Here is a 22,363-nt window from a genome sequence, read left to right as displayed (position 1 = left end):
ACACAGAATGGTGCAGAATGGCTCTTTGGAAATTATTTCTGGTTTTTGTGCTTCAGTTTGAAGGTAAATCTGTTTTTTTTTCATGATGCTAGGCCCAAAAATAAAGGCTTGTTTTCTGTTTCTTCAGTTTGCCACAGTGGGTCTGCATTTGGGTCCTCTATCCTGCAATACCATGACAGTTTATGTTAAGTTTCTTTGAATGATTTTGCAGAAATGATACAGAGATGCCACTTTCATAAGCTTCGGTAACAGTTTTTTAAAAAGTAGCCAGTATTTGGGAGAAAAAAAAGAATAGTAATTATGAGTTATATTTGGAGTGATTCTCAGTTTTATGTAGAATTTATTTTAAATCAGTCTTGATTTTGGATTACATGAGATGTACAGTAAAGTTAGATATCATTGAAAGTTATTCATATAAGAACTCATGCACTAGATGTATGCATGTTGCAAATGTTAAGGTCTACATTTATTATTTATTTTATTTTTTATTTTTTTAAAATATGGTGGTTCATGTTGCTGCATGGTGGCACGGTGGTTAGTGTTGTTGCCTCCCAGCAAGAAGGTCCTGAGTTCAATTCCACCATCATCTGTTTGTGTGGATTCTCCAAATATTCTGGCTTCCTCCCACAGTCTGAAGACATACAGTTAGTTTAATTGGTCACTTTAAATTGCCCATAGGTGTGAATGGTTGTCTGTCTCTCTGTGTTAACCCTGCTGGTGGATGGATGAGTGGGGAAGAGGATGGATGATGTGTGTTATTCATCATAGAAACTTTCCTTTCCTTTGCAGCAGGAATCAGTGGTGGACCATACTTTCTCTATCACAGACCAGGAAATTATGTCATTTTGCCCTGTGACAATGCACCTGATATGTGCTCCATGGTTACCTGGTTTTACAACAGAGAGCCATCTCAGACAATACAGGTGGTTTATCATGGAGATGTTAAGAACTCAACCCAAGCTGCTAGACTAAGTCTTCACAGTGACTGCTCTCTGTGCATCAACAACATCACTACTGAGGATGCTGGTGTTTACAACTGTCGGCCTGAGGGGACCACTGGCCAGGACACAACTGTCTATCTAAATATTTTGACTAGTGAGTACTTGGACATGAATCCATTTTGGTGGAGTCTGAGCTTTAACTCGATATGCCTATGCGATAAGAGGAGCAAAATTTTACAGTAACATCTGGATGAAAGTCACATATATTAAATATGTAAAAGTACTTTTTCTACAGGACAATCACTCAGTAAATCTGTGACAATAAGAAGAAATTACAGAGCTTGCATTTAAATTCACATTCCACTTTTTTCTTAATGCTGAGGTAACTGTCGTCACTCATTTTCAGTTTCAGCATCTCCATCAAACCCTGACCTACAGATGAATGGAAGCATCACATTAAAGTGCTCTCTGTTCAGACTCAGTAGCCTCCCTTGTGACGAGATAAGCATCCGCTGGGTGGATGACACAGGAACTGTGCTGCTTGATAAAGTCAGATACACTGGACGCACGTGCATTTCACTTCTAACTGTGAAGCTTCACAGTGACCAGAACAAACGATACACCTGCCAGATTGTTGAGGAAAACAATGTGAAGATGGAAGCTCACTACACACCTGTCTTCATAGGTAGGTTATATGTAACGATTAGATGATTTTTACCCATTAAACACTGATTAACAGAGTCCACAGATTCCATAGCTCATTACACACCTCTAGCGAGAATAAATAAGCTGGTTAATTCTACCTAAGATATGCAAGTCACTGCTATAAATACATTTTTAAAAAGGCAAATTGCCTAAGATTTGAAAAGACAATACGTTCTATCGGTGACGAGGGGAAAACCACCATGGTAACTTGTGGGTTGGAAATGTGATTCTGGCCAGTTCAGGGCTCAAGGACACCACACTCAGGGTTGTCATAGGTCTTTTGGTTGTGGGCTCCATGCTCTGACCTGGGAGTGTAACTGTCAGTCTTTTCCCGCCCAAGCCTACTGCCTTCCATCAGGTTGGCCACCACCTAAAATTGTGATTCAAAGAAGAAAAAAAAAGACAGAAGCTAGGCCAGGTTAAAGCGGTAGTAGTGTTTTGGTCCACAACTGAAACCAAGGTTTCAAAGCAGCTGCTTCTGAACTCTACAGCGCTCTTCTTTTTACCTCCCTGGGTGTCCTAATTTTCAAACAATTTGTAACGTCATTGGCAGATCTTACCAACATACAGGACCAGGTTGGAATCTGACTCTAATTAATGTTTTGGTCTGGTGAATCTCTTGCTAAAGGAGGTGATAAAGAAAGCATTTAAGACTTCAAATAGCTTTTAAACTGTCCAGGACAAACCCCGCCTCTCTCCCTATGGCAGCTAGGATAGGCCCAAACCCCTCCACATTGATGACTTGGATAAGAAAACAGATTGATAGAATAGCTCTAATAATCACATTCCAGTTAGGAACATTCAAGAAAAATTGATTATTATAATGTGCCCCTGGACTACAGTGTAGTCTCCACTCCCACAGAAAATAAAGGCATACAATAACTTATATAGAAAAAACCCCCCAACCCAATGTTTAGGGAAATCCCCTCATTTATTCCATAGTGCTGCATTTTGTAAAAATAACTTTGAGTCCTACTTTAGTTTCCAAACATTCAAACACTGAAATGCATGAAGAAATATGTGAACCATGTGCTTTGTGCAGACTTCAGAGAGTCCATGGAGCAGTCTCCGCTGAGCTATGCCATGTGGCATCTTCGCATGGCAGCACTGATCCTAATGATTGGCATCACTATTTTTGTCATCAGATACAGAGGTGAGCCAATTCAGATTATACATAATAACTATAATTACTGAAAGTATACGTTTAAATTAAATTGCTGCTCTTTTTTTCAGGAAACAAAAAGCTCCTTGAAGAGAGCAACGTGAGTTTAAAAAGATCTTGTTCTAAATGTTAAATGTAGGAGTTTTTCAATAAACACCGCACAGTAAGTGGCTCTGATAAGCAGATTCCATGTATACACAATTTGTCAGTGTGCACTGGGTAGTTTGAAACCTAGGAGGAACTAAAATAGCTTGTAAGACACATGATGAGAAAGTTGGTTTACTGTAAGTTGCCATTTATATAAAACTGTTTTCACACCTGGATGGCATTACTGAATTTTTCTAGGACTTACCTGATAAAGATGCACGTGAAAACATAAATGTCCTAAAACAGTTTAGACTTGACTTTAGTCTTTAACCTACCAGATCCTTGGTGACAATTAAGTGAAGTATAATGAATCCTCAAGTTATTACTTTAGTGGCCATCCGAGTTTCCCTTGAACATCTGCTTGTGTGCTTTTTACAGGTTCGTTATGTTGGTGACTGTGATGATGCCACAGTGATCTATGAGAATGTGACAAAGTCTGGCTGACCCTGAACTGCACTGAACTTCAGAGCACATACTTCAGCTCAACATTTTCTTAATCCCTTTGCAACTACTTAGATTTTCTTTAACTCTTTTGTATATTAACAATAATGTAATGTACACCATCCAACTAAAAAAATAGACCTGTAACCAGGTTTAGTTTTTTTTCGGTCAAATCTTACTTTCTACTTACTAAAACTGCAGTAATGGAGTGATCCTGAATGGAGTTATGCTGCGTCTTGCTTATATATATTGATTCCTGAAGATAAATAAAGCTGAAAACTGTGAATGGAGAAGAAATGCTCAGTGCATTAGCAGCCTCAGCCTGTAGCAGCATAACTAAAGGATAATTCAGAGTCATCTGAACCATCCCTATGAGATTTATCAAAAATGAAAATTAGGCATCTAATCCTAAAGCAGCGATGGCGTCTGACTTCTGAATCCCAACTGGCAGCACAGGAGAAGAGGCAAATAGCTGAAAGTGCTGCCTCACATTCTTCTTTTGGAAACTCTCAATGCTGAATCTCAAAAGGTTGATTCTGCTCACCTGGACGTAGCCTTTTCAATGGGAGAAACGTTTCATCACTCATCACTCTCAGCTGACTGCAGGTTTCCCCAACCTTATAAACAGTGCATTTGCACAAATGAACAATGGGCTGTGAGGTCAATTCCTTGATCATTAATATGCAAATTGTCATGACCATTGATCAACAACCACTGATCAAAGCTCATTGACCAATATGCTATATGCTGAAAGCAAAAACACTTGGGTGCACCTCTCCATCACTGAACACGCCTTTCTGGCAAGCCTCCAGTTTTCTTTGTCCTCCAGATGTATTTTAGCAATTGAGATATCATTCACAACAGATACTGAAACTGATCTCCATGTCACAGGTAGAACAAGGAGATGAAGCTGCGCAAATTAGAAAAAACCCTAAAGATAATTGAATAATTGAATAATTGAATAATTGAATAATCCAAAAATGTACCTCCTTCTGAATCACGTTTCCTTGACCTCCATGGAGGTTGCTATCCCACTTTTACCATCAGCATGCTCTGCATTTAAAGGTGGCTTTGTCTAAGTGTGTCCAGTGTAGGATGGTTTTTTGGTTGAGCCAATTTAATATAAGTTTGCTCTGCTGATGTTATCTCAGGATGTTAGTGCAGGAGATGAGCCCTCATTTTTGTAGTATTCACAGATTATTTTTTTATTTATTTAATAAACTATCAAATCTCTGTGTGAATACATAAAATAGCTACAAAAGATATTATAATACCATCAACCCCCCCACCCCAAACTCTAGTACTTACAGGAATGGTCACATTGTTTTCCAGATAACTGATTGGCCAGTAGGTAATGACATCATACTGTAAAGATTGACCCGACACACTGTGATGCTGTTCACTTGAGGAGTGTTTATTGAAACACCACACATGTGGCTTTATGTTTCGGTGCACTGTTCACCAACTTTTCAGTTAGTCATCTGCGAACACTCCTCCCTCTGGCCTCTGGCTTCACTATATAAAAAGGGAGAAACCTCGTTAGGCAAATCATCGCCGCCTGTCCCTCCAGCCTCCTTGGCAACGCCCACTTGAGCTTAACTGCCCCACTCCGCCCCTGCAGCTTAGCCAGCGGTCACACCTCCACCACACATACCTGTTGATTTCAGGCAGTAGAGCCTGTTCTCTAACAATTAGAGATCTCTAAGATTAGTAGTTCAATCCCAGGTTCCATCAGCTCTTGACTAGGTTTGATCTCCTAATTGTCCTGGATGTAGCCGTGAGTGTGTGTGACTGCTAGAAAAAGTGTTTGAAGGCCTATTTGAATTGGTGGCTTGTAGTAAAAAGCAGTATGAGTGCCAGTCTAATTATCATTACCAAGAAAGAGACACAAAGCTAATTTTACAGAACAGAGAAAGATGAGGCAGAGAGCAGGAAGAGTAAAACATGGACAGTAAAACAGACAAAGACTCAACAGTATCATTAGAAATTACTCTATTACAAAAATAACAAAATCAAGATGGGAATTCAAAACTCAAACAATAAAGAAATAAATAAATGTAGAGCACAAGAACAGCAGTAAAATCAAATAAAAAAGTGCCCAATGCCAGGGACTGCGACCCACATTCAGATTAATACATACCCTGTCAAACTGTGCAGATACGTTGGGTGACGAATAGGACAATTTTGCAACTTTTTCTCTGAAACCAGGAAAAGGAAATGTTATCACTTCTGTTCTTCTGTGCCAGAGAGCCTAATTTGAGCCTGGAGAGAGAGATGCAACAACACATTTCTTCACTGTTAACAATCCTGATTTTTATGCTTCAGTTTGAAGGTAATTACTCAGATTTTCTTTTCTTGCTTTTGTGCTTGACTATGTGGTTATGAAATATGAACATTTAAACTGTTGTAGCCATGTGGAAAATTATCATTGATTGCCAACACAAAAATGACAACCACTTTGTATTCTTAGATTTTGGACCTTAATTAGATAAATTCCATTGACTTTAACTGCAACAGAAAACTGAAAAGGTTATGATCCAGCGCTTGACACAAAGCAGGTTAGGCTACTGTAGATTCTGCTTATTCTATATCTTATTATGCACATAGCAATCAATTAAGTGTTCATTCTAGTTGAATATACAGCACATTTCTCTTGTTTATTACTGTTTATTTCTATTGTTTATGAATTATTAGTTATAGAATGAAATCTGCATATCATTATTAGAATAATGTTTACATCTTCAGTTGGCTGAGAGGTGCAAATGACAGGATAGAAGCTACTAGAAAACACTGATCTTTTCACAGGTCTTGATATGGACGATATAGAGTTAAGAACTTTATGGACAGACAACATTTTTGTAGTTTTGCCTCTGTACATCAGTACCAGTCGATTTTAAATCAAACAATCAAGATGTGATTGTAATGCTGACTTTTGGCTTTAATTTAAAGGCGTCTTATAAAAATTGTGCATTAATTGTTCAGAAATCATAGTTGTTTTACACTTTCAGAGGCTTTGCAATTGTACAATTAACTGGCAAGTAGTTTCATGGCCAGGGGAGACTTTTTTTTCCTTTTGTATCTCATGACAAATAAAGCAGATAATATATATTAATTTGATTCAAACTGTTGCTTTTCACTGGATTTCTAAATATGAGGCCCAAATAGAAGACTGGAAGTGATGGAGGACATCATTAGGCAGAAAAACAGAAACCTGTCAGAGAGCTGGTAAAAACTTCAAGGGCATGCACAGTTCAGAAAAAAAATATTTCAACAGATGAAACCATTATATCCTTAAACCTGGGTACATTACACTCGCCAACCCCAAATTATGGCAAAAAGTGCAGTAGACATGCCAGTCCACCTGAGCTTTTTTATATCCCATATGCCTTGCCATGGAGTTTTAGAGCCGACTTGAAAATCATTTTCTGGTGGCTTTTAGAAATCAACAACTGGCAGTGTCATGGCTCACTTGATAAAGTCTATCTCTGATCAGTACAAAATGCTGGTAGGTCAGCGCTGCATCAAGGCGCACCATGTGACCATCAATTTTTATCCATTGGTCAAAGGCTGAGTGCAGGGTATCATCACGAGATTATTCTAGTAGGAAATCTCCTGTGGAGTGAAATCCTGGGGCGGGCAGGGCCCTGCTGTCTCCTCTCCCCAGAGCCAATGTCGGACGAGCCCGCATCACTGCTGAGTGCAGCACAGGTGCTACATACTGTTAAAGGTCATGCATCCCCACACACTGCCCTAGCAGGTTATTAAACCAATCAGGTTTCAGGCCAATCTGTCCCCAGAGAATTAAGGGATGCACAGTCTTTCCTCTATGCGTTTTGCCCTTATGTTTAATTTGCAGTGGCACTATGGCATATTTGGGTATGTCCCTCTGCACACATCCAACTTCCACCGACTCAGCCTCCAACCTCCCTGGCTGAACCAGTGTTTGTTAGACAAGGGTCTGTGTACAGCCCGTGTCAACCATAGCCAGGCGTGTACCCCATTGGGACCTTACTGGATCCCTGTACGTGCCTCCTGAGCCAGGGAGTCTGTTGGGACTTCAGCAACACCGAACACCTCGCTGGCATCCATGAATGGGCACTCCTGATGGATGTGTCCGCGCCCAGTCTTGACCTGCAGGTCCTCTAGCTGCCCCCCATTCACAACTGCCTGCATCTGGTGCATGGCTGCCATGTTGGCCTTCATCTGGGTCACCTGAACTGGCTGTGGTACCTGTGGGTTTGACATGTCACACCGGGAAGTTGGGCGCCACTGTAACACTCATTACCAGAACCCCAGCAGTTGCTGGGGCCTCTTCCTCTAGGCCCCAGCAACTACTAGAAATAGGGAAGGTGTGGTTAGGATGATGAAAATCAACTGCGCCAGCAGGCCTTCCCTGGCACTGTCCATTGAACACACTACTCCACCCCTCCCCTACAGCTGAGCCACAAACCACATCCTGCCACAGTAGTATTATTCATTCAAGGAGGAAAAACAGCATTTGTTGATGTCCATGAGCTCTAGACTTCAGACAGCCATTGACTGCAAAGAATTTTTAAATGTTAAAAACAACTGCTATATTTCAAATTATGTTAGTTTGCCCAATTATTTTCACTAACTCAAAATAAGGGGACCATGTATATAAATGGCTGTAATTCTTAAATTCCACAGAGAAATACCCGAGCTGTCCAGCAGATTCAAACCCAGGACTTTCTTGCTATGAGATGTACCAACATCTTACAGGATTTATATACATGGTTCCCTTATTTTCAAGGGCTGAAAATAATTTAGCAATATAACATAATTTGGAATGTAGCAATTGCTGAGGACCACATTACCATGCCACCCTAGCTTAAGCCATCAAATAAAAGTCAGAAAGATAAGTGAAGGAACATAACCTGCATCACAGAAATGATGACAGAAATGATTATGAAAAAAACTGAAAAGTTCAAATTAACATGAGTATGAGAGGTTCCTATTAGTCTTATAGGCTGTGTGCAAAAATGAACATTTATGTTTCATGTTTCTTGATATTGATTGATAGGTAAATACATGAATTCAAAGAAAAAAGAAAGTAGAATAAACATGTTTATTTCTTTGCAGCATGCATCAGTGAAACCTACATGGATCTTTATTACACACCGGGAAATGATGTCATTCTCCCCTGTGATAACACATCCTCATTGAACTCATCATGCTCCATCATTACGTGGTTTTATGACAGAGATAACTCTGAGACAACAGAAATGGTTTGGAATGGAGCTATTATGGAGAACTCAGCTCAAGCAGCCAGACTGAGTCTGTACAGTAACTGTTCCCTGGGCATCAGGAACATTGTTGCTGAAGATGCTGGCCTTTACTGCTGTCGGTCTGGGAACACTACAGCCCAGGATACAAATGTGGGTCTGCATATTTTGAACAGTGAGTACTTAGACTTTAATGATTCCCAAACACCACAGTTATGTTCACTACATTTTTGTCTTATTAAATTAACTGCTTACACAGAACATTCAGCAAGCAATAACTGCAGACTAACAAACTGTGAAAGTGGCAAAGATTTGATTAAACATCGTATAATAGTTTTAATTTGGGGATTGAAAAGGTTTCAGACCTTTGAAACAACAGCTTAAAAGTGAAATCTCACCAGTGAATCCAGTGAAATTTGTTTGAAATGTGGGAAAATTTCTGAGGACCTGTTACAGAGTTTTAGATTTCTTTTATCACCTGTTTTCTCTCAGTTTCAGCATCTCAGACACTAAACGGGGATGGATACATCACATTAGCATGCACTCTCTTCAAATACTCTGACTCCCAATTGTGTGGCGAGAACAGCATCCTCTGGTTGAACGAAAGAGGAACTGTGCTGCTTGGCAGTGGTGCCAGGGACACTGGACCGATGTGCGTTTCTCTTTTGACTGTGAAACCTCAGAGGGCCCACAACAAAACCTACACCTGCCAGTATATCAAGAAAAACAGTGTGAAGATAGAAGCTCACTACACACTTAGAGGTATGAGAAGCTTAAATGAATTTCAAAATAATCTGAATTATGCACTTCAATAAATAAAGCTTTGGTTTTATTTGTAGAAGTAATTTACTCTAGTTTCCAAATGTTCAAACATTAATTTGACCAGAATTTAATAATAAAGTTACAAAAGCATAATATTTTCTTGTACTGTTTTTCATAGAATACACAGATCAGTTTCCTGTGAGCTACATCATGTGGACTCTTCGCATTGGAGCAGTGATCCTAATGACTGCAATCACTGTTTTTGTCCTCAGAGGCAGAGATGAGACAATTTAGATCCTAAAGAGCACTGATAAACAATCTGACATTTGAATCTAATTGCTGTGCTCTCTCTCTTTTCAGGAAGCAAAAAGCCAGTGAATTAAAAACAACTTAAAAGATTTGAAATTTATATCACGTATTCTTATTTCAAAGTAAGCTTTGGACACCAAAAGACATCTTTGTGTCAATATAAGCATTTTACTCTTTGTGTCAGAGTTAAATTAGAGACTGTGTGTCTCTAATTTAATAATCATATTTCTCACATAATCCCTGAACTAGGACTAAGTTCCACTCACCTGGTCAGAAATTGAAATGATGAACTGCTCTTCTGTATGAGAACAGAGCCTGAGGGCCTGAGAGCCCGGGTTAGCAGAGAAGACAATAACCACGCTCAATATCCCTGTTATATCTGACTTGGATTTTTGGTTTTGCCCACCCATCTAAGACAAATAAACCTGACCTTGCTTCACTATATATGAATTTCCATTTTAATAATCCCCCACATTTCTTCCCCATCTGTGGTAAATTATCCAGTCATTCACCCCGGTATTGTTACCTGCCTTTGGACTGTCACAATGATAAGGATATGGGCTTTTGTTCACAGCAGTTTCAGTTCGTCTTGTTGAATAAAATGTAGCAGCATTGCACATCTTCATAACAGATACCAAATTATGGAATCAAAATGTTATGACTAATTTTGGGTCCTCGTGTTATTGAAATAGTAATTGGGCAATAGTAACTACACAACTTCCTCTGAAATTCTGCCTTTTAATTCATAAGAAATAGGAAATGTCATCACCTTTTCTGATGTAAAGCTTGTTTACAGAAATCCAGCAACAAATGTCTTCACTGACTTTTTATAGAAGACTGTAGGCGGCCCGATGAACATAAGCTTTAACACAATACTGATTTCATCGTTAGGTTCTTTTTCTTTTGTAATGTCTGAATAATTTCCTCTGGAGTTCAGTCAATTAATTTTTAAAACTAATACAGAGACATTAAGATCTCATTTATACTTATTCAATTTCATAGGGTGTGAACTCAAGATGGCTGAAGCATGCACAAATAGAAGAGCCCCTTTATGGGTAGTGCAAATATTTGAGGGTAAAGAGTAATGCTGAGAAACTGCTGAATGAAAACACCAGGATGACAAACAGACGAGGGACAGAGGGAAACACACTCTATATATACTCACACAGAAGGTAAATTCTATTTATACATTTAGAAATACAGAGAGACCCCAACAATTAAACACTTGGTGAAAATGAGAAAGAAAATCTCCCTTTTAAATGAAAAGACAGTGGCTCCGGCTCTACAGGTTTATTTATGATTGCAATTAATTATTAGTTTGTATTAAGAGGCTGGGGAGCTGGATTTGTGCTTTTGTGTTATCACATGGTCAAATTTATTTCTAAAAGAGTATATGTGGCTAAACCTATAGAGTATAGTGTAACGTCTTGTTTTCAAAGGGGTCCACATATGCTGTTTATTAGTTTTTGCTAGGGTTGCCTTGCTTAACGTACAGGTGTTTCCCATTAAATAACTGTTGGTAGAATAAAAGCACTGAAAAGTACAGCGGTACTCGATAAAGCCAAGTTATGATTCTTAAGCTTTAATATTTGTCATCACTTGAACAAAGTAGTTCAAGTGATGGCGATCATGGCTCAAGAGTTGGGAGTTCACCTTGTAATCGGAAGGTTGCCGGTTCGAGCCCCGGCTGGGACAGTCTCGGTCGTTGTGTCCTTGGACAAGACACTTCACCCGTTGCCTACTGGTGGTGGTCAGAGGGCCCGGTGGCGCCAGTGTCCGGCAGCCTCGCCTCTGTCAGTGCGCCCCAGGGTGGCTGTGGCTACAATGTAGCTTGCCATCACCAGTGTGTGAATGTGTGTGTGAATGGGTGGATGACTGGATGTGTAAAGCGTTATACAAATACAGACCATTTACCATTTAATAATTCCTCTGTATCGTTGGTTGAGCCTAATTTTGTGAGACATCTGGAAAAATAAAAATCCTGCGTTATGTATTAAGTTACTCGTTTCTTCAATTTCTTCCTATTTAGACTGCTTAAATGATAAAAGTGAAGATCTAAACTTGTATTTGTAGCTTCTTATCTAAATACTTTAAATGGCAGCATTGCTGTAAAAGAAATAAGTTTATGAAGTTAAATACAGAATACCTTAAATGGTGTGTCCTTTGTAGCTATGGGTGACTTAATCAAGACAGAGTTACAAATAATGACTTTATTAAAAATACTGATTTTATTTAAGAGCCAAGTCAACTTCAAGAAATAGCTAGGCTGTTATTTATTTAAAAAAGACACCAAACCCTCATTTCTGCTAAAAAACCCCCCCAAAAATGTAAAATTGGTGGGAATAAAGAATTAAATACATATAGAAAGAAAGATAAACTCATTTGGTTGTAGTAGAACTTATGTTAGGTGTTAAAGGATATGAAGGATTTTAGTAAGTTTTTCAGTTAAGTCACAAAATGACTAAAGTTAGTGTAACATAGATCAGTTTCTATTTAACAGACTGTCACTGAAAAGATACAAAACAACCCAAAAATATAAGCAAGTTTTAAGATTTTAAAAGAAATGTATTCATGCCATGCTTTGACAGAATAAACCAGACATGTTTTACATATGCTGTGGGGCCAGCGCGCTTACATGACAACATCTGAGCTTCAGTTTGACCACTTCCTTTCTTTTTTTCCACCACACCTCCACAACCACAGTTTTCCACTTAAATTCCAAATCATAACACCTGATCTTTAAAAAAAAATCTAATTAGATGTGAGAATGAAAATTACTTCACTATTATTTCAACATTTTACCACACTGAGGTAGGATTCAGCCTTAAAATGATTTTGGGTTGATACCAAAATTATTAAAATTATCATAAGCAAATAGATCAAACATGATTTTTTTCTTTACTAAAACCTGTTATCGGTTCCTTTAACGTGTATTTGAATTTATTGTGTGGAGTGGATGTGATGAAACCCAAAATGTCTCATGACAGTATGGGTGGTATGTGATGATGTCAAAGAGGAACTAGCACCATTAGACAGACTGGTAGCAAAGGAATGCCTCATAACATTTCTGTGCTGACACAGAATGGCTTTGCTGGAACTGATTCTCATTTTTGTGCTCCAGTTTGAAGGTATAGCTTCTTTTACTTTACCTTTTTAAGAACGGATTCTTTACAGGCCACTCTAACCTCGCAAAAGCTTTTGGTATAGTCTTTTTTTCTGAAAAAAAATTAAAAAGTTTGGAAAGAAAAATTTTTGGCAATTATAAATGAGTTAGGTTAGGAAATTTTGAGAACTGAGATTTATTTGAAAATTGTGAACATGTTTCTTACAGGAATTTATGTTCTTGGCATCTATGTTGGTACATTTTCTCTATGTTGCTGCAAATGTTAGTTATTATTTTGTTTGATGATGATTATTTGTGTTGTCTTTTCTTCTGACTCTGTCTTTTCTAAGTAGCAGTGATCAGTGGACAGATGTACCACCTCTATCACAGACCTGGAGAGTGTGTCACTCTACCGTGTGACAGTCTATCTGATACATGCGCCATGATTAACTGGCTTTACAGCAAAGACTCATCTCAGACTGAAATACTGGTTCAAAATAGTAATGTGAAGCAATCAGCTCAAGCTGCCAGGCTGAGTCTGCAGAGTAACTGCTCTCTGGGCATCAACAACATCACTGCAGAGGATGCTGGCAAATACTTCTGTCGGCCTGAAGGGACCACTGGTCAGGGCACAAGTGTCTATCTGCATATTTTGACCAGTGAGTACACATTCATAACATCTCATTAAAGGTGGGGTACTTTAAAAAACAGAGATCCCTTTCTCACACCCAGTTCTGTAAATAACCCTTCACACTAAGAACTAATCACCAACCATCATCTCCACAGGCTTTATGGGGGATGCAGCTTTGATTTCAATCCATGTGAACTGATGTCTCATGTAACTGAATGTATTGCTTTTTTGGGATGATGAGAGCAGGGATTTAAAATGATATGCCTATGTGATGAGATGAGCAATCTGATTGGCTATTACTTGTTTATTCATGTGGTAAAAAGTTTGCATTTGCATCTGAAACAATGTCACGGGTATTACAACTGCAAAACTAATGTTTCTACAGGACAATCACTCAGTTAATATGTGGATAACAAAAGATAATAAAGAATAACAAAGGGTAAGACAGATATTAGGTTCTTCTCATTCAGTCACATCCTCTCAGTTTCAGGATCTCCATCAGACACTGACCCACAGAAGGATGGAAACATCACTTTGGAGTGCTCTCTGTTTAGATACTATTCTTCCATACCCTGTAAAAAGAAAAGTATCTGCTGGGTGGATGAGACAGGATTTGCACTGCCTGACAGAGGTGTCCTGCAAAATGGGCAGACAAAATGTGTTTCTCTTCTGACTGTGAAGCATCAGAGTGACCATAACAAAAGATACACCTGCCAGTTTCTTAACAAAAAGACTGTGATGATAGAAGGTCACTACACACCTGTCTTTATAGGTAAGATAATAACAAAATCAAAAGTAAAGTAAGATAACATTTTAATCAAACAAATGCTGTCTGATTATATTAATATAAAATGTTTATTACCAAGTAGCTCATTAAAAATGAGTTTTCCTATTTATGCTCTCTCTCTCTCTCTCTCTCTCTCTCTACATATATGTATATATATATATATCAGTAATATGTAATAATATGTAATAATAATAATAATATGTAATATGTAATAATATATATATATATAATTTGCTTTGGTAAGCCTCTACGAATCCTCTGTCTGATTCCACACCTAACAAGGGCTTCATCATCATCGGTGCTGGGATGGTGATTCTGGTTCTGGTCGTCATCTTTACTGTTTTCATTAAGTACAGTAGGAGAGCCAAAGTGACAGAAGGTCAGTAAAACAGGGACAGTATTTGTAGGAAGGCACAAAGCAGTGCAATAATGTGACATGTGAACTTGCAGAATGATAAAGTGATGCATAATAAGCTATTGTTTTTTTTGGCATTTTTAAGAGTTTTCATGGATTGATTTGAGGAATTTAAGGCAAACAAATGCTAAATTTAAAGCATCCTCTTATTTCTTTTCATTAAACACGGACAAAGGTTCAAATAATGAATTCCATGTATATACAAGTCACCCTTAGGAGCTGAACTCCGAGGCTTCACAGCTCTAAAAGACACTTTTTCCACTCTTACCTCTTTATGATGTCAGTGAGTGTGAATATAATTAACATCGCCATCTCAGGCATACATCTTTCACTCTTTGCACACAAACCTCACCAACCTGCTGCTCAAATGTTTTATTTTTAGTTGGCAGCCAATCAGAAGAAAGTCAGTTTGAAGAAAGGCTTTCTAACAAACGTTGTTGTTAAATTTGTTAAAAAATCAAGACTGGTTTTCATTTTCAGTGTAATGAGCTCTCAGGCCCACTAAAATCATTTGAGCCAGTGCACTTAGAGCTACAGCTGGCTTTTTATCTACATAATGATACGTATATCTACATATGATATGATGTACAAGTCCAAAACCTTTATTATAGTTATATCAGTATTTTCTACCTTGTACTGAAAAAATAAACAATTTTCACATTTTCGGAAATGTGTCATAAGTAATAACATAATTAACACAAACATATAATAATATGATATATATAATAATATAATGCCCCATATTATGACATTTATTAACCAATTCAGTAAATCACTTTGTGTTCCAGATATTCAAAAACCATCCCACCACAATGTGACTATACTGAAAAATACGGTATCTATTAATTTATTATATAACCAACATGGAAATGCCAAAGAAACTTCTTTCTATATTCACAATTTTAAAAGTGAACTTGTTTGTATGCTGAACTTGCTCCTCAAGTTGCCAAACTGACAGGAAGTGTCACTGTGCTTCCCTTTTCTTGTTCTTTAGCTAGAAAATGAGAAAATGAAAAATGAAGAAACCCATACAGGCACATGGAGAACAAAGTCCAAACAAAAAGGTTCCATCTGGCCTGCAGATTTAAACTCAGGATCTTCTTGCTGTGAGGTAACATTGCTACCTTGATAAATCTTTACGTTAGGCTGTGAAATATTACATTTACAATTAACATATAGTAGATATTAGCTAGTTAGGCAATATCTATATTAGATAGATATCAACATTAATCTGATTAATCTGCATTTAAAACCACCTCCACAAGGAAAGCAATTTTAAAACAAAGAACTGTAATACCTTTGAGATCTCAGTAACTATAAAGTGATATTAGAGCTATATTAAGAAAAATAATATGATGGATCAGTTTGAGAATAAACTCCAAATTTTTGGAAAAAATTGTATTTCGAGAAAAAAAAAGTGCTATACTCTGGAAATCTCCTAAGATTAAATGACATTGGCCCACCTCTAATTCTTGTTTTTTGACATTGATTTAGTTTCTGATTTAGTGTACAACACCTTACCATGCTTCCAAGATTCTCTTCATAATTATTTAAAGAAAATTCTCTTGATTATTTAATGTAGCAGATTATTGAACTGTAATAATCTGATCATACTTGTTAAAGTACAGCCAAATTAAGACAGATTAAAGTTAAATTAAACTTTTAAGATCCACCAGGAGACAGTGACCCACTTACCTGTCAGAAAGACAAACGAGGGTTAAGGTTATGTTAACACTGATCCTTTCATATTGAATTTTCAGCTTTAAAGATTCCCCAAAGTTTATTTTTTTAACAGAAAAAGGTAAAAGAGAAAATGCACAAACTAATATTGTTAGAAATGCAACATTCTATAGTTTCTGAAAGTATATTTGTTGAGCTAAAATGGAATTTATGATGTCAAAGTTCTCGCCCTAAGACAGCTGAGTTCTGTGTATTGATATTTATGCTTTCTAAACCACTGTGTTTCCAATCAGGAGGAGCCAGAGGGGAATATCATCTACGCCACAATTGACCACTCTAATCAAAAAACTCTGAAGAAAAAGGTAAGTTTTTCAGTTGTTTCCTACAATAATTATGATCTCATCTTAAATTTTCTTTGCAGTGCTATATGTATTGCAAAGCATATATTTTTCTTCAACTCCTCTGACTTCAATCAGTGAGTTATTTAAAAACTGAATAAAAAAACTGAACTCAACAGCAAAATCTTTGTAACGACCTGACTCATGTAAATGTTGTGTGAAGCAGGTCAAAAACGAGGAGGCGGTGACTTATTCTGCTGTGAAGACGAAGGCAGAAACTGACCCCAGCAGCATCTACAGTAACATCTGCTAAGCTTACCAAAATGAAATCAGAGGGAATAAAACTTCTCATAATGTCAGTGCTATCTACCCATGCTGGTTCGGGTTTTAACACCACCACAGGCACCAACCGCTTTGCAGCCACAGCTGAGTGCAGCAGCTTCAGCGATGGAGGTACTGAACATGGTCCATTTGGACTCAGTGCCCCCAGTCTCCCTTTGAATGCTGTTGAAGCTCTGCTGCAGGTGGGAGGTGAAGATCTTGCGGACTGGGGCCTCTGCCAGACGTTTCCAGCGCACCCTCACTATATGTTTAGGTGCCACAGGTTTGTCCAGCATCCTCCCCACCACCTGATCCAACCCACCACCAGGTGGTGATCAGTAGACACCTCAGCCCCTCTCTTTACCCGAGTGCCCAGTACATATGTCTCCAGATCGGATGATACGATTGCAAAATCGATCACCGATTTTTATTTATTTTAGTCCGTGTCTCATGTAAATGCGTCTGGTTTTGCTTCCTTTGTCTCGTTAGGCCTGATTTGCCCCAGCTGTGTTTCCCTCCTGTTACCCATTCCCTGATTGCTCCCTCTGTGTATTTAAGCCCTGTGTTTCTCTGTGTCCGTGTCATGATCTACCCTCTTCTTGCTGTGTGTTCTGTCTGAGTAAGTTTATTTGCAAGTTTTTTTACCTTTTGAGTTTAGCAATAAATCTGAGTTTGAATTACTTTCCGCCTCCGAGTGTCTGCACATTGGGTCCTCCTACTACCACTCCTGTGTGCACACAGCCTTCACATAACAGAAGATCGCGACCAGAACATGGACCCAGCAGCACTTGCCCCGTCTGATGAGCTCAGGGAGGATATAATTTATTCACTGGATAAATTATGTGACTTGTGGCTGAATCATCCAGGGGAGGAATTTCAGCGTGCTGTAGCAAACCGGCTACAGCGACTGGTTTCTGGTCTCCCCTGGCTTTTGGACTCACTTCACCCACTCATACAGGAGTTTTTCCTTAATGAGCTTCATCTGCATCCCCCTGTTGCTACCGCTCACCTACCCAACTTGGAGAAAGATGTGCTGCCCAGCCCGCCGGACTTGGAGTTGCCCGGCCCATTGGAGCCATCACCGAGGAGGAAGCGGCGGCCGCGCCACTGGCGTGTCACCCCACAGCCAGACCCCGGGATGTCAAAACAGCCAGCTGTGGTGAGCGAAAAGGACACTTTTTCTCTTTCTTCGGGCCATGGGACTATTTATTCTGGGGCTATATTTTTTGCATCAGCTGCTCAGCCACAAGCTCACTTAGCTGCTCAGCCACGAGCTCACTTAGCTGCCCAGCCATCTGCCTCCGCTGGAGGGTCCGAGGGGCCCGTCCAGCCTTCTGCCTCCGCTGGAGGGTCCGAGGGGCCTGTCCAGCCTTCTGTTCCCGCTGGGGGTTCTGGAGAACCACACCAGCCTTTGTTTGTCTCCGTGGGAGGGTCCGAGGGGCCCGTCCGGCCTTGTGCCTCCGCTGGAGGGTCCGAGGGGCCCGTCCAGCCTTCTGTTCCCACTGGGGGTTCTGGAGAACCGCACCAGCCTTTGTTTGTCTCCGCTGGAGGGTCCGAGGGGCCTGTCCGTCCTGCTCGTCCTGTCCGGCCACTTTCCAGGCCGATGACTGGACGTCATTGCCGTCATGAACGGCCCCCGGAACTACGTCGCCGCCGGTGCCTCCCACCTGCCCGGCCCCCTGAACTGTTTTCTGGGCTCTTGGGCCGTCAACCTCCGGCCCGGCCCCCTGAACTGCCTGGGTTTGGCCTGTTGTGCTGTCAGCCTCCGGGCTGGCCCCCTGAACGTTTTTGTGTGTGTGTTTTTTCTTTTTTTTCTTTTCTTTTTTTCCTGGCCGCCTGCGCCTGTCGTGAGCCTGTTTTTGTTCTGTTGTTTTCCGGGCTCCAGTGTTTGCGCTTTTTTTTTTTTTTTTTTTTTTTTTTTTGTTGTTTTTTTTGTTTTTTGTGTTTGTTTCTGGCTCCTTGTGTTTGGTTTGTCTGACCAAAGTCACGCGATCAGTAAACTGCTTCAGTACCTGATTCAATGGTTTACGAGGAAGTGAATCATTGGCGGGATTTGTGATGCATTTAGGTTGTGTTTTTGTTCCAGAGATAGCGAACCAGTGTGTGACTTAATGACATGGAGCCAGTGAGTACTTTCTGTCTGTTCATAAATAAACAACAAAAATAATAACCTTATCTGTTGTTTTTATTTTACCCAGGTCAAAATAAATAATAAATTAGAAATACACTATACATGTAAGTTATAGTATATTATATATAAATGTGTCTGTCCACTGGTTAATCACATAACAGTGGGGGGGGGGGGCAGACAGAGACCTCACACCACAAACATACTCCCAACCTAGTATATGACTGTGTTGTGTATTATTATATATAATTTATTTATTTTTAATTTATCATGTTTACAAATGTCAAGAATTCACAGGCAAAATGAGACCACACCATTTTTCATGTTTAAACAAGGAAGGTTTATTAATTAATAATCAAATAGACATAACATTATTTTGCTACTCCAAAAAATACATACGCAAATTTGTTATATTTATATGTGATAGTTTAAAAGAAGCTGTCAACTGAGCTCTGTAGAGTGAGCAATCATAATGAAAAAGTTGATTTAAAATTTATAGACGCAAGCCGCACTTCATATTTTTGACCACCAGATGCTACCAAAGAAGACTGTGTTGAAAGGTTTAGAGTAACGAGCCCCTTTTGAATACACGCTTCAATCCTTCAGAAAGCTTCATTTGCCCACCACTAGCTGCCAGTCCTTGAGACTGGTTCTGCTGGAGGATCGGCTGAAGCATCCAGATGATCAGAATCAACCTTTTGCCGATTTACTTGCCTGGATGATTGAGCATGCATCAAGACTGTTAAAGGGATGCTTTTCCCTTCCCACTGTCGCTAAGTATGTGGTTATAGGGGGTCATCTGATTATTAAGGTTTCCTTTTGATATTGTAGGGTCTTTATCTTATAATATAAAGCACCTTCAGGTGACTGTTGTGAACTGGCACTACATAAAACTGACATGAACTGAACTATAAAGACATCGAGTGTGAGACCAGATCAGATGACAAGGATATTCTGCTGTTGTGGATTATTAGAGCATGTGAGCAGCTTCAAGTTCCTGGGTGTCCACATCTCCGAGGATCTCATCTGGACGACCAACTGCTCCAAGCTGGTCAAGAAGGCTCACCAGCGCCTCTTCTTCTTGAGGACTCTGAGGAAGAACCACCTGTCCTCAGACATCCTGGTGAACTTTGTTGTGGAAGTTTTCCATTAAATAAAGACTGCAGATGAGCGGTGAGCGGTAGCTAACATTCTTTAATCAAAACACACAAAGAACAGAAAACCAAGCTTGTGGAGAGCCTGCATGACCATGGGGCAGCGTCAGCAGAGTCTCACTGAGCCTAGCATGGCTCTCAGTTAAATACCTTCCACAGGAACAAAAGGCAGTACACAGCTGTTTCACACCTTAAGGTTCACACTCCCTTGCTACCTCCCAGAGTCCTCGAAGAGATAAAAGATTCCTTCCTGTGGAGTTGTCTGCTTCCCCCAACTTCCTAAATAGACCCCCACCATTTGTCTTACAGTATGGGTGTCAGACATGTTAAAATCCAGTGGCACCAAGGCATTATACAATGAAATAATGTGATTAGTACATAAGTAAAAGAAATTCCTTTACAACTTCTATCGCTGCACCATCGAGAGCATCCTGACCAACTGTATAACAGTCTGGTACGGGAACTGCTCTGCCTCGGACCGGAAGGCGTTGCAAAGGGTCGTGAAAACTGCCCAGCGCATCGCCGGAGCACCACTTCCTGCCATAAAGGACATCTACAGGAAGCGGTGTCTGAAAAGGGCTGGGAAAATCATCAAAGACCCCAGTCACCCATCACATGGACTCTTCACCCTCCTGCCCTCTGGGAGGCGCTACAGGAGCCTCCGGACTAAGACCACAAGATACTGGAACAGCGGGCGTTTATCAATATGCGTACTTGTGCGTACTTGCGTTCTCGTGTACTCGTGATACGTCATCAGTCGGAGACCAAGTACTGTTCCAATTCAAAGTACGCATCAAGCCGAGAACGCGAAAAAGTCCCGGATGTGTTCTCGATCCGCCCGTTTTATCGAGCATGCATCGGTGTGGACTTGGGACAGCTATATATCCCAGAATGCATTTCGTCCAAAACTCAACAGCGGACTCCCGGCACATCGTTTTCAACCCCCCCCCCGCTCGCTTGTCACTACTCAGGTTAAAGAAACTCCAGCAGTTGTCTATAGTATTGAGTGTCCACTAGAATAGAAATAAAAGCGTTCTAACATCTCACCTACTTGTTTTTATTAAGGTATGTACACGTATGTACATGTACACTATTTTTATTAATAGAGGTTTCACTACTGAGGTTAAAAATGATATATGAGTCACTTAGATCACTTCTAAATGTTAATGTTTGGTTTATTTCAGTGTTTTATTTGTTCCTGAGTAAACCGGTTTGGCTGTGATTAAAGTTAAGCTTCATAACATGTTACTCACAGTTAAATTAGGAGGGGACGGCAGTAAAAACTCCGGACCTGTGACATCATCACGTACGCAGGTGTTCCAATTGTACATATCGCGAGTCCGTGCTCGCGTTCTCGGCGGGTACGTACTCACCGAGAACGCGAGTACGTACTCGCGTACTTGGGCATTGATAAACGGCCAGCTTCCGTACCCTCAAACACACAATAATAACATGGACTGAACCACCACTCACAACCACTAGCACTTTATATAGCCTCTGTAGAAATTATCCACATATCTCACTTATCTTAACTGCACTACTGTATAGTTCTGTGTAAATAATCATTCTGTACATACAATAATTTTTAATCCTACAACTGTTTATAACTTGCCTAGTTCACATTTCTGTATAACTGTATATCTCATATTTCTGTATAGTTTTTTATTTCATATTTATATCCTGTTCATAGCCTGTACATAGCTTGTACTCACTACAGCCTGTACATACTTATAGTTATAGAATATTCATAACATACTTCATACCGTGTACATTATAACATACCATAATAGACCCATTTCTGTAATATACTTACATATCTATATTATTGCTAATATATATTGTAATATATCTATATCATGGCTAAAGCACCTCTGGATGGATGCAAACTGCATTTCGTTGCCCTGTACCTGTGACATGTTCAATGACAATAAAGTTGAATTCTATTCTATTCTATTATAGCTCTAAACACAAGAGACACACACACACAAAGACAGCCCCCCCCCAAACACCAACACACACACACACACACACACACACACACACACACATATACACACACACACACACACATATACAAAGCATTTAGCAATTATTAT

General features: G+C 39.6%; 2 protein-coding genes across 2 annotated transcripts; both read left to right on the top strand.

Moving 5' to 3' along the window:
• The first annotated feature begins 3 nt into the window (after nt 1-3).
• LOC120433298 lies at nt 4-3,422 on the top strand. The gene is made up of 6 exons (XM_039599379.1): nt 4-63; nt 790-1,095; nt 1,348-1,626; nt 2,689-2,799; nt 2,880-2,908; nt 3,334-3,422. The coding sequence occupies exons 1-6, from the start codon at nt 18-20 to the stop codon at nt 3,397-3,399; spliced, it is 837 nt and encodes a 278-aa protein (XP_039455313.1). The 5' UTR covers nt 4-17; the 3' UTR covers nt 3,400-3,422.
• A 2,234-nt stretch (nt 3,423-5,656) lies between these two features.
• On the top strand, nt 5,657-18,286 carry LOC116329502. Its single transcript, XM_039598698.1, has 10 exons — nt 5,657-5,728; nt 8,497-8,814; nt 9,132-9,401; nt 13,167-13,472; nt 13,929-14,216; nt 14,476-14,610; nt 15,435-15,481; nt 15,641-15,757; nt 16,620-16,688; nt 16,891-18,286. The coding sequence occupies exons 1-10, from the start codon at nt 5,671-5,673 to the stop codon at nt 16,975-16,977; spliced, it is 1,695 nt and encodes a 564-aa protein (XP_039454632.1). The 5' UTR covers nt 5,657-5,670; the 3' UTR covers nt 16,978-18,286.
• Nucleotides 18,287-22,363: the final 4,077 nt, after the last annotated feature.

Source organism: Oreochromis aureus, linkage group 15 (assembly GCF_013358895.1).
Source record: "Oreochromis aureus strain Israel breed Guangdong linkage group 15, ZZ_aureus, whole genome shotgun sequence".
Taxonomy (NCBI): domain Eukaryota; kingdom Metazoa; phylum Chordata; class Actinopteri; order Cichliformes; family Cichlidae; genus Oreochromis; species Oreochromis aureus.
The sequence above is the reverse complement of the archived record's forward strand: the minus strand, read 5'-3'. Positions and strand labels throughout refer to the sequence as shown.

Coding starts and splice junctions, on each gene's coding strand:
- LOC120433298 (XM_039599379.1), top strand. CDS start 18: ATGGCTCTTTGGAAATTATTTCTGGTTTTTGTGCTTCAGTTTGAAG. Junction 1,096..1,347: donor CTATCTAAATATTTTGACTA/GTGAGTACTTGG, acceptor ACTCATTTTCAG/TTTCAGCATCTCCATCAAAC. Junction 2,909..3,333: donor AGCTCCTTGAAGAGAGCAAC/GTGAGTTTAAAA, acceptor TGCTTTTTACAG/GTTCGTTATGTTGGTGACTG.
- LOC116329502 (XM_039598698.1), top strand. CDS start 5,671: ATGCAACAACACATTTCTTCACTGTTAACAATCCTGATTTTTATGCTT. Junction 14,611..15,434: donor GAGAGCCAAAGTGACAGAAG/GTCAGTAAAACA, acceptor TTTGTGTTCCAG/ATATTCAAAAACCATCCCAC. Junction 15,482..15,640: donor TGACTATACTGAAAAATACG/GTATCTATTAAT, acceptor CTTGTTCTTTAG/CTAGAAAATGAGAAAATGAA.